The sequence below is a fragment of the Odocoileus virginianus genome, chromosome 9, assembly GCF_023699985.2.
Source record: "Odocoileus virginianus isolate 20LAN1187 ecotype Illinois chromosome 9, Ovbor_1.2, whole genome shotgun sequence".
Taxonomy (NCBI): Eukaryota; Metazoa; Chordata; class Mammalia; order Artiodactyla; family Cervidae; genus Odocoileus; species Odocoileus virginianus.
The window spans coordinates 65,548,052-65,561,472 of NC_069682.1; the positions used below are offsets into that span (position 1 = coordinate 65,548,052).

The following is a 13,421-nucleotide window of genomic DNA, read 5'->3' on the forward strand; positions in this document are numbered from 1 at the left end:
TTAGCCTGTCTTTACTTCCCATGTGCCTTCTTCACTAAACTTAATCACCTTTAGCTTTTGATTGAAAATGAAAGCCAAGCAACTCCTCCTTTCACCCGAACACCTAGAGGCCGTTGTAGGGTTATTAAGTGGCCTAATTTCCATATTGCTGTGTCTCAAGGAACGGCTGTTTCCTGGGCTCAGAAGCCAGAGGAGAAGGTGAATGGTGGAGGAACGGCCAGTCAGTGGAGCAGTGAGAACACACACATTTATCCATGAAGTTCACTGTCTCACATGGGTGCAGTTCCTGGCACCCAAAAACAATTACAATAGTAACACCAAAGATCACGGATCTCAGATCACCATAACAAATAAAATAACAATGAAAAGGTCTGAAATATTCAGAGAATTACCATAACATGACACCGAGACATGAAGTGAGCAAATGCTATTGGAAAAATGGCCCTGTTAGACTTGCTAAACAAAGGGGTGCTACAAACCTTTCATTAAAAAAAAAAGTAGTATCTGTAAAGCACAGTAAAATGAAGCCTTCCTGTAGTCCCCTTTTTGATGGACACATAAGTTCTTTTCCATTTTTGCTCTTATAAACAAAGCAGCCATGAAGCCTGTACACCCAGTTCCGCACACTTGTCTGAGTATATCCATAGCAGAAAATTCTGGCAGATGGAACTGCATGCTCTGCAGTGTTTGTCTGCTAACTTGTGACTCTGAAGAGCTAGGACAGGAAGAAATTGGGAGTGTAGACAGCCTTTAGGCAGCAGATGAGTCAATTATTTCCTAGAACAGGCTGTTTTAGTTTGGTTTCACAAGGACCTATCTGCTGGAGAGAGAACAGAGGGTCTTCCTTGGAACCATACCCCTAGACCACCCCGTGTTTTACTACTGAGTGCTCCACAGAAGCGGACAGGAGAGTGGCTGGTCCCACCCAACCTCCGTGCATGGGTTCCGGCTGAAGAGCAGACTCAGACCTCCCCAGTTACCAGGTTGTCATCAATTCTGTACAAGGGAAACCAGCCCAATTCCAGGAGATCGAGGTCAGTCCCCTCATCTCCCCTCCCCGGGCCTCACTGGCTTAAGTCCCTGGGTTGCTCTGAATAGGAAACCACCTGGAACACAGAACTATAATATCAATGGAGGAAAAAGATCTTAGCAAGATGGGTCACACGGGCCAAACATTTTATCAACTCCCCTCCCCTTCAGGAAACCAAATGGTGCCAAACAGTTGAGAGGTTCACTATTTTCTGTAGGAGAAAACGTCCACAGATTGTGATAAATAGGAGGCCTGTGAGAGACTGCTTTTAGTTTAACTGAACATCGAAAATAATAAATACATAAACTATAAAGAAGTGAGCACTTCTCTCTTTATAAAAACTTCGTAAGCTGTTCCTGGGGCTGTGGGGGGGGGAACATCTCTTTTTCACATAGCTAATTTTGAGTCATATTCTGATTTATAGTCTTCATTACATTTATTCCTATATGGAGTTGACCTGAGCACAGTACAAATCTATATATTAAGTCCTTCAGGACAGAGCTCTCAGTTCTAATGTGGAGAATGGAAAACACAGGAATCAGGGTAACCACCAGAGGCTGAGAGAGAGGCCAGAAAAGCCAGCATCTCCTCTTGTTTAAAAAAAAAAAAAAGCACTAGTGTGAGCTGGATTCACTTACTTAAAAGATAGGTGATCTCTTACCTGCTTCTCTTTCTTCTGTATTTTCATTATCATCTATTAAAGGCAATTATTTTATTTCTGTAAAACATTAAAAAAGGCAAAAATTATGTTAAAATCCACAATAAAACATCTTAGATTATCTCAAGATTAGCTGTGGCCCATAAGGAAAACAGAGAATGGAAGATTACGTCCCCAGAACATTTACACTTAGCAATCTTCCAGCCTGACACTCCTGAGAGTCCTGTGCACCAGCCTAAGCCTACCTACTCCTATCCCGAGCCCTCATTTTTGGCTCCAGATGCAGCAGAGTCAAAAAGATACTGTCTTCATAGATAAAACAAGTTATAAAAGATGCTGGTGCATTAAATCACAAAGGGAACTCAAAGAGGAATCGAAAATGATGCCATGAGTATATTTGGGGGATGTGGAGGGGCGGAGAGGGACTAGAACTTGAAGAAGCAAAGCCCTCATTTTGGGTGGGGGGGGAGAAAATTAGTAAATAGTACCTATAACTGATATATATGGAAATAGAAATATGCACAATAAAAAAGAGAGTTAAAGGACTTCCCTGGCGGTCCAAGGGCTAAGACTCTATGCTTCCAGTGCAGGGAGCCCGGGTTCGATTCCTGGTCAGGGAACTAGACTCCATGTGCCACAATTAAAACCCAGTGCAGCCAAACAGATAAATATTTTTAAAAGAGAAAGAGCTGAAAGAGTTAAAAGTAGTTCTTCTGAAGGAGAGAGGAGCTGGTATGAGACAGGACAGGGCACTCTTGCATTTCATCATATGCTGTCCTACATTACTTGATGTTTCAAACCATGTGCATTTTAAACTGACAAAATAAATTCTATTTCAATAGTCCATGATTTTTTCCTAATGATTTTATTATACCTAGGACTTAAGTCCCATTCCCAGGCTCCAACCACAAAGCCCACGACGACACTGAGCTTCTCATAAATGACTTTTGAGCAGCACAGCGACAAGAGCCCAGCAAGTGGCTTGAGAGGTTAGAGGTGTTCTGGGGCATCCAGGGGACAGAAGGACCTCTGTTCTAGGAAACCCAGAATGTAGGGCTGCCTGATTCACCCACTCTCACCTCCCCCATAGACAAACAATGGAAAGATCATAGTATATATACTCAGCTTCCGGTTCTAGTCTGGATGTAGACACCACTTCATATTCATTGTTTACCTTGATTTCCTGGACAACCCAGAGCTAGGAACCCATCCCAGAGGCGCACGATTATCCTCATGTTATACTTATCTCTCACATGCAAGTGACTGCGGTATGCGTAGGCGTCAAAGAGAACTTTTAGATTAAACCAAGGCAGTCTCCTCTAAGTGGGCTCATGATGTGTTTGATGCAACTGAGAAAAATGAAGGACTTGGGATTTCAATCATCCGTGGGAACCGCATTTACAGTTTAAAGTCTGTAGATTTAGGGTTTTCTTTTCCTCCAAGAGTCAGAAGCATTTTCTATTCAAAGGAGCATAACATGTTACCAGGATACCGCTGCTTGCAAAGAGCACAGAATCCATGGGAGCAACAAGTGGCAGAGTGGGCACAGGCAGGCCCGAGACCAAGGAGGGGAAGAAAGGGCGGCAGAGAAGAACTGGCCAAGTCAGGAAAAGGGAAAACCAAGTCAGTACATAGTGCTTTTAAGGATCAGTGTGAGGACTAACATTTGATGAAACAATGAACTTACCTCAAGAAAACCATAAATTTCTGAGAAATGGCAAGGTAAGGGCTCTGAAATCAGGGCAGTTCAGAGAATCTTACCCTCTGGACTTCAATACAGTGGAGTCGACTCTAGGTCAACTATGTTAGCACAAAAGTCTATCTCCTTTATCTTTCAATTTTGAGTTATCAAGACCCCAGAAAACCAACATTCTCAACCATCACAAACTGTCAAAAATTCTGAAATGAAGAAGGAAGTTTGGGAAATAAGCTCTGGCTAATAAAAATGGATATTATCAACAACCAGACATGTAACTCAAATAAAATTCCACCCAACAAAATGAAATCAATTGCTTACAAAATGCAGAAAAAGTCTAGTGCCAAGAAAAATCACCTTTTAATATATCCAAAGAAAAAAAATCAAGTATAATGCAGTAGAGACATCAAAAAACAATTTCTGACTAAGGTCCACAAACCAGCATGCAAATGAACAGAGCCCCAATGCTGCCTGCAATATGGGGAAAACGGGTCCAACTGATCATCGCTGTTGGCATGTTCATCGTCTACAGCTTTCTGAAAGCACTCAGACAACGCGTCACCTAGATCTATGGACTGCAGCGGTTCCGCTTTCAGGAATCCACCCAGAGGCAGCCAGCCAGTAGGAAATCAAGCTGAGAGGAAGCTCAGGGATGGGGCTGGAGACAGTGTGGACACGCTGTCACAGCAGAGCTCAGGTGCTGCAGAGGGTCACTGTTCCCGGGGTCCTGGTCATCACAGGGCCTGGGGAGATCCGAGGCGGCCGATGAGCAGAAGCTAGAAAGACTGGGACGGTGTGGGGCTGACCCAAGTAAGGCCTGAATGGAGCTCCTCAGCAGAGAGAAGGCTTGGAGGAAAAGCTTGGTGAAAAGATCCTAAACCAAATCTCACCACCAGGTGTTCACATGTGAGATACTGCCACCCGCACCCTCAGGGATTTTCACGCCGTGCAGATAAACCCACTCCATTCTCTAAGAGACAATGTGTGTGAAATCCAAGTGGGTCCCAGTGATGCTGCTATGAGAGTAACTGCTTCCGGGACCTCCCTGGTGTCCAGGGGTTAAGACTTCACCTTCCAATGCAGGGGTGCAGGCTGGATCCCTGGGATCCCTGGTCGGGGAACTAAGACCCCACATGCCAAGGAAAGAAGAATTGCTCTCATTCACTGAAAGCAGGTCTTTGGCCAACCTTGCGTTGTGATTGTGAAATCATTTCTAGCACCTGGATAGACTGCCACCCACCAGCATGTGGGTACTTCACAAGATAGCATCTGTCATCAACAGCATCAATTTGGTGTTCAATAAGCATGTATTGACTTTTATTTCTCCAAATACCATCTAGTAGTTTACTAGGCATTCTCTCTGAGGTTTTCTCTACCTTTTTACCTCTTTGATGGCATGTGTTCAAAAAACACAAAACTACCTAATCTTTTTGTGCGGCTAAATTTTATGCAGCAGGAATAGCGAACGAGATAGATGCTGAAGCAGGTACTTCTGCACAACACTGGAAATGGCTTCACAGCCTCTGCTGCTGTGCTGACATCACCCAAAAGTTGTGATTAGACAGATCCTTTAAGGTTCAATAAAGTGCAAATTAAAACAGTAATTTCAGAGTCCCACAATTTAATTAGAAGCATAATACAAACATACTCTGAAACTCCTGTGTGGACAAACCAGGAAACTTGTCAAGAGAGCGTATTAAAAAAGTATATTAAAAAAAAGTATATAACTGGGGCTTCCCTGGTGGCCCAGTGGTTGAGACTTCACGCTTCCATTGTTGGAGGGCATGGTTTCATTCTCTGGCTGGGGGCCTAGATTCCACATGTCTTGCAGGGCAGCCAAAAAACAATAAAAATTAAAAAGTGTGTAACTTCTGAATGACATGAAAACTGGGAGAACTCCTCAATGCATTTCACTGCTCATGTATGAAAGCAGTATTTACAAGAAGGTTAGCTGTTAATAATATAAAAAGTAAACAATATAAATATTCCCATTCCTTCTTAACACTCACAGCGAAGCTTATATTTAGAAAAATGGGTGCAGGTTCATTAAGAACATTCTGAAATATATTACTTTTTCCCTCTCCAGTTCAACAATTGTTCCCCGGTGCCATCTCCAAGTTCCTCTGTGTGGTCAGCCTTTGTCTCCTCACCTACGAAAAGGCTGACAATGGCAATCAGAGAGTATCAGGACACGGGATGCACATAAGCCTTCTGGCAGACTTTGGTGTCACTTGTCCTGGGCTTCCCTCAAGGGCAGGGGAAGGAAGGTGGCCCCCCTCTCTGGAGGACAACAAACTTTCCATCAGTACTTGGGGTCTATTCTCTCCTGCTTCTCAGCCACCTCAGCCTCTAGATCACTTTGGAGCTAGTCTTTCCTCGTTTCGTTCCGGTTTCCCCTCAGATGTCACCTGCCACCCAAGTCTTCCTTAACCCCCTACTCCCCCCAACCCCTGTGCCCACTCTCTCTTCTCTCACCCTGATTTAGCTTTTTTCCCTGGCACTTGTTACTACCTGACGTTGTATTAATGTCTAGTTGATTATGAACTTATTACCTGTGAGGTGCACACACATGAGTATAAGCTCTGTTTTGTTCACACTGTACTTCCTGAGTCTGAAAAAGCAATAGGCTCACAACGGGGACTCAATAAACATGTGTTCCATGAAGAATCACTTCCTTCTCTCCGCAGACAAACAGACCCAACTCTATCTCAGAACAGTAACCATACTAACAAATCCCACACCTGAATCATCACTTCCTTCCGTATTATTTCCCTAAAGCTCCTCTCTGCAACGACTCCCTAGTTAACAAGTCTAAGGCCTTATCCTGAGTTTCCTGCAGCACTGTAGCTACAGACCATTTTCTCCTCTTAAAATTCCCATCTCACTGGTTTCCTGGAGGCCGTTCTCTCCAGCTTTCCCTCTGACTGCAGGCTTCCAAAGCTTAGCTTCCTCCATAGGCTCCTTGCGTTATAAGACCCAACTCTTAAATGTCAGTGTCCCCACAGCTAAACACTCTTTAAGTTCTAACAACTTCACACGGCAATGTTAATCACATCACTCTAAAACAGGACGGAGTCAATGACGTGTTAATAAATTCCACGTGGGCTCTGACTTCTCCACTCAACTCCCAAACCTAACCTCCACACCAGGTGTGTGCTCAGTCACTCAGCCGTGTCGGACTCTGCGACCCCATGGCCTTTGGACTGCCAGGCCGCTCTGTTTATGGGATTCTCCAGGCAAGAATACTGGAGTGGGGTGCCATTTCCCAAATCCAAGTCCTTTACACACACACACACACCACCACCCCCGCCGTGCTCCTATGTCTCCCACTGGAGGTCAGAGTCCCACAGCCTGCCACCCAGCCCAGAGTCCACTTGTCCTTAACCCTTCCCCTTCCCTTAACTCCTTCCTCACACCTGAATCCTGAGGATCCTCTCCAGTCCACTTTGGGTGGGGGGTGTTTTTCACCTGATCCAGCCTCCTAAGTGTCTCTATTCTTAAGTGCCTTTCACCTTCATACCATTACCCTCATTGCACCAAGCGTGTGTTTTCCTAAAGTATCTGCCAAATCAGATCATTATCTCTGCAGTGTCTTCAGAAAAGAAAACGTCTTCACTGCACAGAGCCCTGCATAAGAGATCCAGCCTCTAGTCCATGCCTGCTGCTCTGACATTACCTTCCACCATTCAGCCAACTGTTCTGAACACCTGAAGTTCAGGCTATGCCTCCTTCCACTTCATTCTCTTATCCTTCAAAATCCAACGCTTGTGCATCATGTTCTCCGGGATGTTTTACCTGACTTCCCTAAGCCCCTAAAAGCACCTTTGAGGAGCGCTAAGCCATAGCAGCTATACCACCATGGCGTCACCTTTTCCCCATATCTCCGTGCCATCAGCTCCGTGCCTCTGCGCCCTCCAGGAAGGGACTGTGTCCTGCAGCATCAGGCTCAGTGCCTGACATCTGGACTCATAAAGGATTACCTGTGGAGTGAGGGAGTGAATAAATGGGAAAGCGATATTTATAGAAAAGGCTTTGAGCTCCTACCTTCTTTATCATAACTGGTGGCCTTTCTTTTTCCTTTCCTGTTTACTGTTCTTTTACGCCCAATCAAATTTCTTAGCATTCATCATTCACGCTTTTTCAAAGTAATACATGTACTTAGCTTAGAATTCAATAACATGCAGCTTAAAACAAAAAATATTCCCCTGACTCTACTCCTCCCCATCCCTGGCTCATTCTTCCCAGAGGTAATCTTTTGATCTACAGCTCTTCCTTCTGCTATGTTTCAAAATATTTCTTAAAAACAGTGATTACAAAATTAAGGATAAAAATCATTATGGTAATCTCAATAGATGCAGAGAAAGCTTTTGACAAAATTCAACTTCCATTCATGATAAAAAAAACTCTCAACAAAGTGGGCCCAGAGGGAACATACCTCAACATAATAAAGATCATATATGACAACCCACGGAGCTTCCTCAATTGCTCAGCGATAAAGAATCTGCCTGCAACGCAGGAGACACAGGAGATGTGGGTTCAATCCCTGAGTCGAGAAGATCCCTTGGGGGAGGAGTAAATGGCAATCCACTCCAGTCTTCTTGCCTGAAAAATCCCACGGACAGAGGAGTCTGGCAGGATGCAGTCCAAAGGGTCACAAAGAGCCAGACAAGACTGATCAGCTGAGTGCAATGAGAAGCCCACAGCTAATACCAACCTCAACAGTGAAAAGCTTTTCTTGTTAGATCATGAACAAAATAAGAATGCCCACTCTCGCCACTCTTATTCAACACAGTATTGGAAGTCCTAGCTCGGGCAATCAGACTAGAAAAAGAAATAAAAGGCATCCAAACTGGAAAGTAAAACCATCACTATCTGAAGATGACATGATGCTTTATAAAGAAAACACTATCGACTCCAACAAAAACCCATCAGAACTAGTAAATGAATTCAGTGAAGTTGCAGGATATAAAATTAATAATAGAAATCTGTAGCATTTCTATACACTAATAATGATCTCTCAGAAAAAGAAATTTCTAAGAAAACATTTGCAACTCCCATAAAAAAGAGTAAAATACCTAGGAATAAGTTGAACAAAGAAAATGACAGACCTGTAGTTTGAGGCTATCAGACACTGATAAAAGAAACTGAAAATAACACAAATAGATGGAAAGATACACTGTGCTCACAGGTTGGAAGACGTAATACTGTTAAAATGATCATACTACCCAAAGCAACCTAAAGAGTCAATGCAATCCCTATCAAAATACCAATGGCATTTTTTACAGAGCTAGATAGAACAAATAATCCTAAAATTTGTGTGTAACCAAAAAAGACCCCAAATATCCAAAGCTATCCTGAGAAAGAAGAAAGATGAAAGTATCATGCTCCCTGATTTTGAAGCACACACCTGAAACTGACACAATATTGTCGGTCACCTATACGTCAGTATCAATAAATAAGATTGCTAAAAAACATACTAATACTGCTATCAGACCTTTTTATGACTTTACACATTATTCTATCAGCTTCTTCCTATAAAACAGGAGTTGGCAAACATTTTTATAAAATACCAGATAATAAATATTTTAGGCTTTGCAGACCACACAGTCTCTGTGGCAACTATTCAATTTTGCCACTGCAGCATGAAAACAGCCACAGACAACATGCAAATGTATGGGTTTGTCTGTATTTCAAAAAAAAAAAAAAAAAAAACCGGCAAAAGCACGTAGCCCCCCTCCTACAGAGGATGAACTGTATCTTCCTGGTATAGTTATTATTAAATCAGTATTTGTTTCACAGCTAAGATACGAACTATACTGTGCTAAAGTTTTCTTTTTGTGTGTAATCTTTCCCCCTAAAGACAGTAAGTACCTTTAAATTTAAAACTGTGCTTTGTTTTCTGTGAGTCACTAACTTACCTGACAATGCTCCCCCAAACTTTAAAAGTAGGATTTCTCTCAACCTAGGTTCATTTCTTCCCCCTTGTACCATTCTATCTGAAGTCTCAGGGCTCTCTTCAGCCTGCTTCAAAGCCACCTCCCCTTACTGGGGCCTCTCACCTCCATCCTCCTGGGGACTCATTCTGTGTCGCTCCTGAGTGGACGCCCAAGTTTCTTTTTTCTCTCTGAGGGTTTACGCTCTTATTCTGGTGAATCAAAACGTCCACTTACTCACTAGGAAATGTAAGTTCCGAGACCTTTGTGTCTGACTATGCTCACAGTCCACCTTGATGGCTTGGAGGGTAGCAAATCACAAGCTGGAGATGGACTCCTTCTCAGAATTTCAAGAACATTTCACCACAGTCCTGTTCTTTCCAACGCCTGTTAAGGAATCTGAACCACTGAGATGGCTAATCCCTTATCTGAAACCTCTCTTCCTTCACAGAAAGCTTTTAGCCCAAGGGAGCATCTTTTCATAATGATGTACCTTGGGGCTATTTTTATCCATGAAGTTGGGCACCTGGTGAATTCTTTCACATGCTAGAAACTCCTGTCTCAGTTCTGAGAAATACTCTTGTATTATTTCCTCATAATTTCCTCCCTATTGTTTTCTTGTAGTAGAACTCCTATTATTGTATTTGAATGATAGACCTTCTGGGCTATACCTCTAATTTTCTCATTAAAAAATTTTTTTTGTCTCTCTGTATCTGCTTTCTGGGAGCTTTCCCCACCTTTCTTCTTCCTTTTTTTTTTTAATAATTAACAAGTTTACCATTCAATAATTCTTTTTTTTTTTTTCCAGTAACCCACAATGGAAGGCCATTCAAATGACAAACAGTGGCGCTTTCCTTTCAAAGATCCTATGATCTAGTAGAAGACTTCCATACAACCAGAAAACTCAACCTGGAGTGCGAAAATGCTTCTGTACCAATTTTTAAGTATTTTCTACATATTCAAGGCTCTGAATGAGTTTTTTCTCCACCAAAGATGGCACAGCACCAAAAAAAAAAAAAAAAAAAAGGATTTTGATTCATACATATTAATTTTTTGATACCTGAAAGGTTGTTTTTTTTTTTTTGAACATAGAGAATTTGTAAATTAGATCTTTTTGGGGGGGAACATACAAAATTTACAAATTAGACTTATTTCTGTTATCTTTTGTATATAGTTTAGGGCTTTCCAGGTGGCTCAGTGGTAAAGAAATTCATCTGTCAATTCAGGAGACCTAGGAGATGTGAGTTTGATCCCTGGGTTGGGAAGATCTCCTGGAGGAGGAAATGGCAATCTGCTCCAGTATCCTCGCTGGGAAAACCTATGGACAGAGGAGCCTGGCGGGCTACAGTCCATGGGGTTGCAAAGAACTGGATATGACTGAGTTTGAACACGCACATACAGTTTAGGCTAGAGCTAATCTCTAAGGGGTGATCTGTGATGCTCTCCACAACAGGCTGGAAAGAACACAGCATCTCATGCCTACAAGTCAAAAACATTCGCATCCCTCCAGGTTAAAAGAGGACCACAAGGACGGGGACCCTATCTACTTTGACTACTACTATATATCTAACTCCTAGCACAGTATTTTGTGAAGGAGTGAATATATGAATATTACACAGGATTTATCAATGGTGGGTCAAAAAAGAAGGATCATACATATGTAAGGGAAATAAACCAGGCCAGACTAAAAGAACCTTCTCTCCAAATGCAGATGCCTAACTTGAAATATCTGTCCACAATACTAGGGAGAAGGCCTTAGCACTGCCACAACTTCCAAACTGAGGTAGCTCTTTGTTTTGCTGGCTTGAAAGTACAACTACCGCCTCCAATATTAACTTAAGATGTTTTGCCCCTCAAAAATTGTTTTAAACACTCAATGCATTATACTAAAAGCTCTGTTACCCTCTATGTGGGTGATGCAAGCCAAAAAGCAAATGAAGAGTACTGACTTTATTTTTATTTTTTTAAGAGTACTGACTTTAATCTTTGTCTGTGAGAGAAGGCATTAGCAGTAAGAGCAATAATCTTCTAGAAAACTCTTGTTATTGGATCAAGAGTATTAGAAATGTCCATTTTGAGAGGCGTCCTGTTGGTCAACTACAAAATAACAATGTTTTAAACTCATTACTATTGACTTCAACAAATGTCTACCACTGCCATAATTCCTTATTATAATATGTTGTATCTAACAGATGGTTGCTGTTTAGTCACTAAGTCATGTCCAACTCTTTTGTGACCCCATGGACTGTAGCCCACCAGGCTCCTCTGTCTGTGGGACTTCCCAGGTAAGAACACTAGCGTGGGTTGCCATTTCCTTCTCCAGGGGATCTTCCCCAACCCAGGGCTCGAACCCGAGTCTCCTACGTCGAAGGCAGATTCTTTACACCGAGCCACCATCTAGATGGTGTGTGCTAAGTGTGCTAAGTCATTTCAGTCGTGTGCAACTCTGTGGACCCTCTGCACCGTAGCACACCAGGCTTCTCTGTCTGGGATTCTCCAGGCAGGAATACTGGAGTGGTTTGCCATGCCCTCCTCCAGGGATCAAACCCACGCCTCTTATATCTCCTGCATTGGCAGGCGGGTTCTTTACCACCGGAGCCACCTGGGAAGCCCCAGTGGTATAAAGGTGTAGGCACTGGGAAGGTATAAAGGTATAAATAAGCCCTCTAGATGGTATAAAGGTATAAACTAAGGAAGCTCTCTAGAAGTGACTAGCAACATTTCAACAATGCTGCATTCACCAAATCAGAACTGAATAGGACCTCTGAGATTACAAAGCCAAACACTCTGATCTTCATAATGAATGAGACATATTTTCGTAATACAAAAGGAGAAAAATCAACTCAAATCCCAGTTCATCTCTTCAATCATGTCAACTCCTAATCGAGTGATAAAAATCAATTTGCTTGATAAGAATCACTATTAAGGATAGCAGTAGAAGCAAGTGGCCAAGCATTACCAGTGTTATTAAATAACACATTGTAAAGTAAAACCTGACTGCCCTTCCTTTCTGTCATCAGACCCTACACTATAATGTCAACTGACCCAGATGAGGAATGATCTCATCTGTGAACACAGGACCGAAGAAACCAATCTCTTAACAGCCAAGCCCATTCAAAGTTTAGCGCTCTAAAGATTCAAGCTATAACCTTATGTGAGAAGACAGGGTGTTTACAGATGACTTTCCATATTCAGTCTCAAGAGACTTCACCAGTAACGCAAGAACTTTTTGATTCGTGGCACTTTTAATGCCATTTGTGGAGAAGAATAATACCTGTCGGGGTTCCCCTTGAAGCTCAAATGGTAGAGAATCTGCCGGCAGTGTGGGAGACCCAGGTTCGATCCCTGGGTCAGGAAGATCTCCTGGAGAAGGGCATGGCAATCCACTCCAGTATTATTGCCTAGAGAATTCCATGGATAGAAGAGCCTGGCAGGGGTTGTAAAGAGTTGTACATGACTGAGCGACTACACATTCACTTTTTGAACGAAGACATCTAGTTTCTGGACACAACTGCAATATGAGTTGTACAATTTATTCAATCTTCCTAGGTCTTAGTCTCTCATTTATAGAATAGGGACAAAAACTATCTTTTGTGAGAGGAGATGGATGAGTTCTCTTTTGGACACGCTAAACTTGAAGCAACAGTAAAGATATGCAAAGTGAAGGGAGAGAACTTTAAGGTCACGCAAGGCAAACCTTTTATCTTAAGATAATGAAACTTAAGGGTCAGAGTAGCCTAACTACCCGAAGGCCACAATTATGCAAAAGTATGAGGATTAGATTTCCCAGGTTCCAATTCAGACCTCTGAGCACTACACCAAACTGCCTTGGATGAAAATAGTGGGAGAGGTGAGGATTGTTGTCAGTTGTTAGAAGGGCTGAAGGATTGACTAAGTGAAACTGAGGCATGCAAACCTGGGATTAGAAATGCAGTAAGGCCATGCCCTCCCTGCAAGGAAAGTAAAGTGAGGAAAGTGAAATCACTATGTTCGACTCTTTGCAATCCCATGGACTGTAGCCCGCCAGGCTCCTCTGTCCATGGAACTTTCCAGGCAAGAAGACTGGAGTGGGTTGCCATTTCCTTCTTCAGGGGATGTTCCCGA

At 42.6% G+C, this 13,421-nt stretch overlaps 1 protein-coding gene across 5 annotated transcripts in view; it reads right to left on the minus strand.

Annotated features, from left to right (window-relative positions):
• The window catches only part of CHD6 (chromodomain helicase DNA binding protein 6), a 193,912-nt gene that overhangs the window by 140,550 nt on the left and 39,941 nt on the right, over nt 1-13,421 (minus strand). For 3 of the 5 annotated variants that reach the window (XM_070472634.1, XM_020869725.2, XM_070472636.1), the window contains one exon: nt 1,692-1,748. The exons of 1 other annotated variant lie outside the window; for it this stretch is intronic. In XM_070472634.1, coding sequence (XP_070328735.1) covers nt 1,692-1,724 — 33 coding nt within the window. In that variant the 5' untranslated portion in view covers nt 1,725-1,748. Of the gene's footprint in view, nt 1-1,668; nt 1,749-13,421 lie in introns of all 5 variants that reach the window. One more of the 5 variants, XM_070472635.1, reaches the window with a different exon arrangement.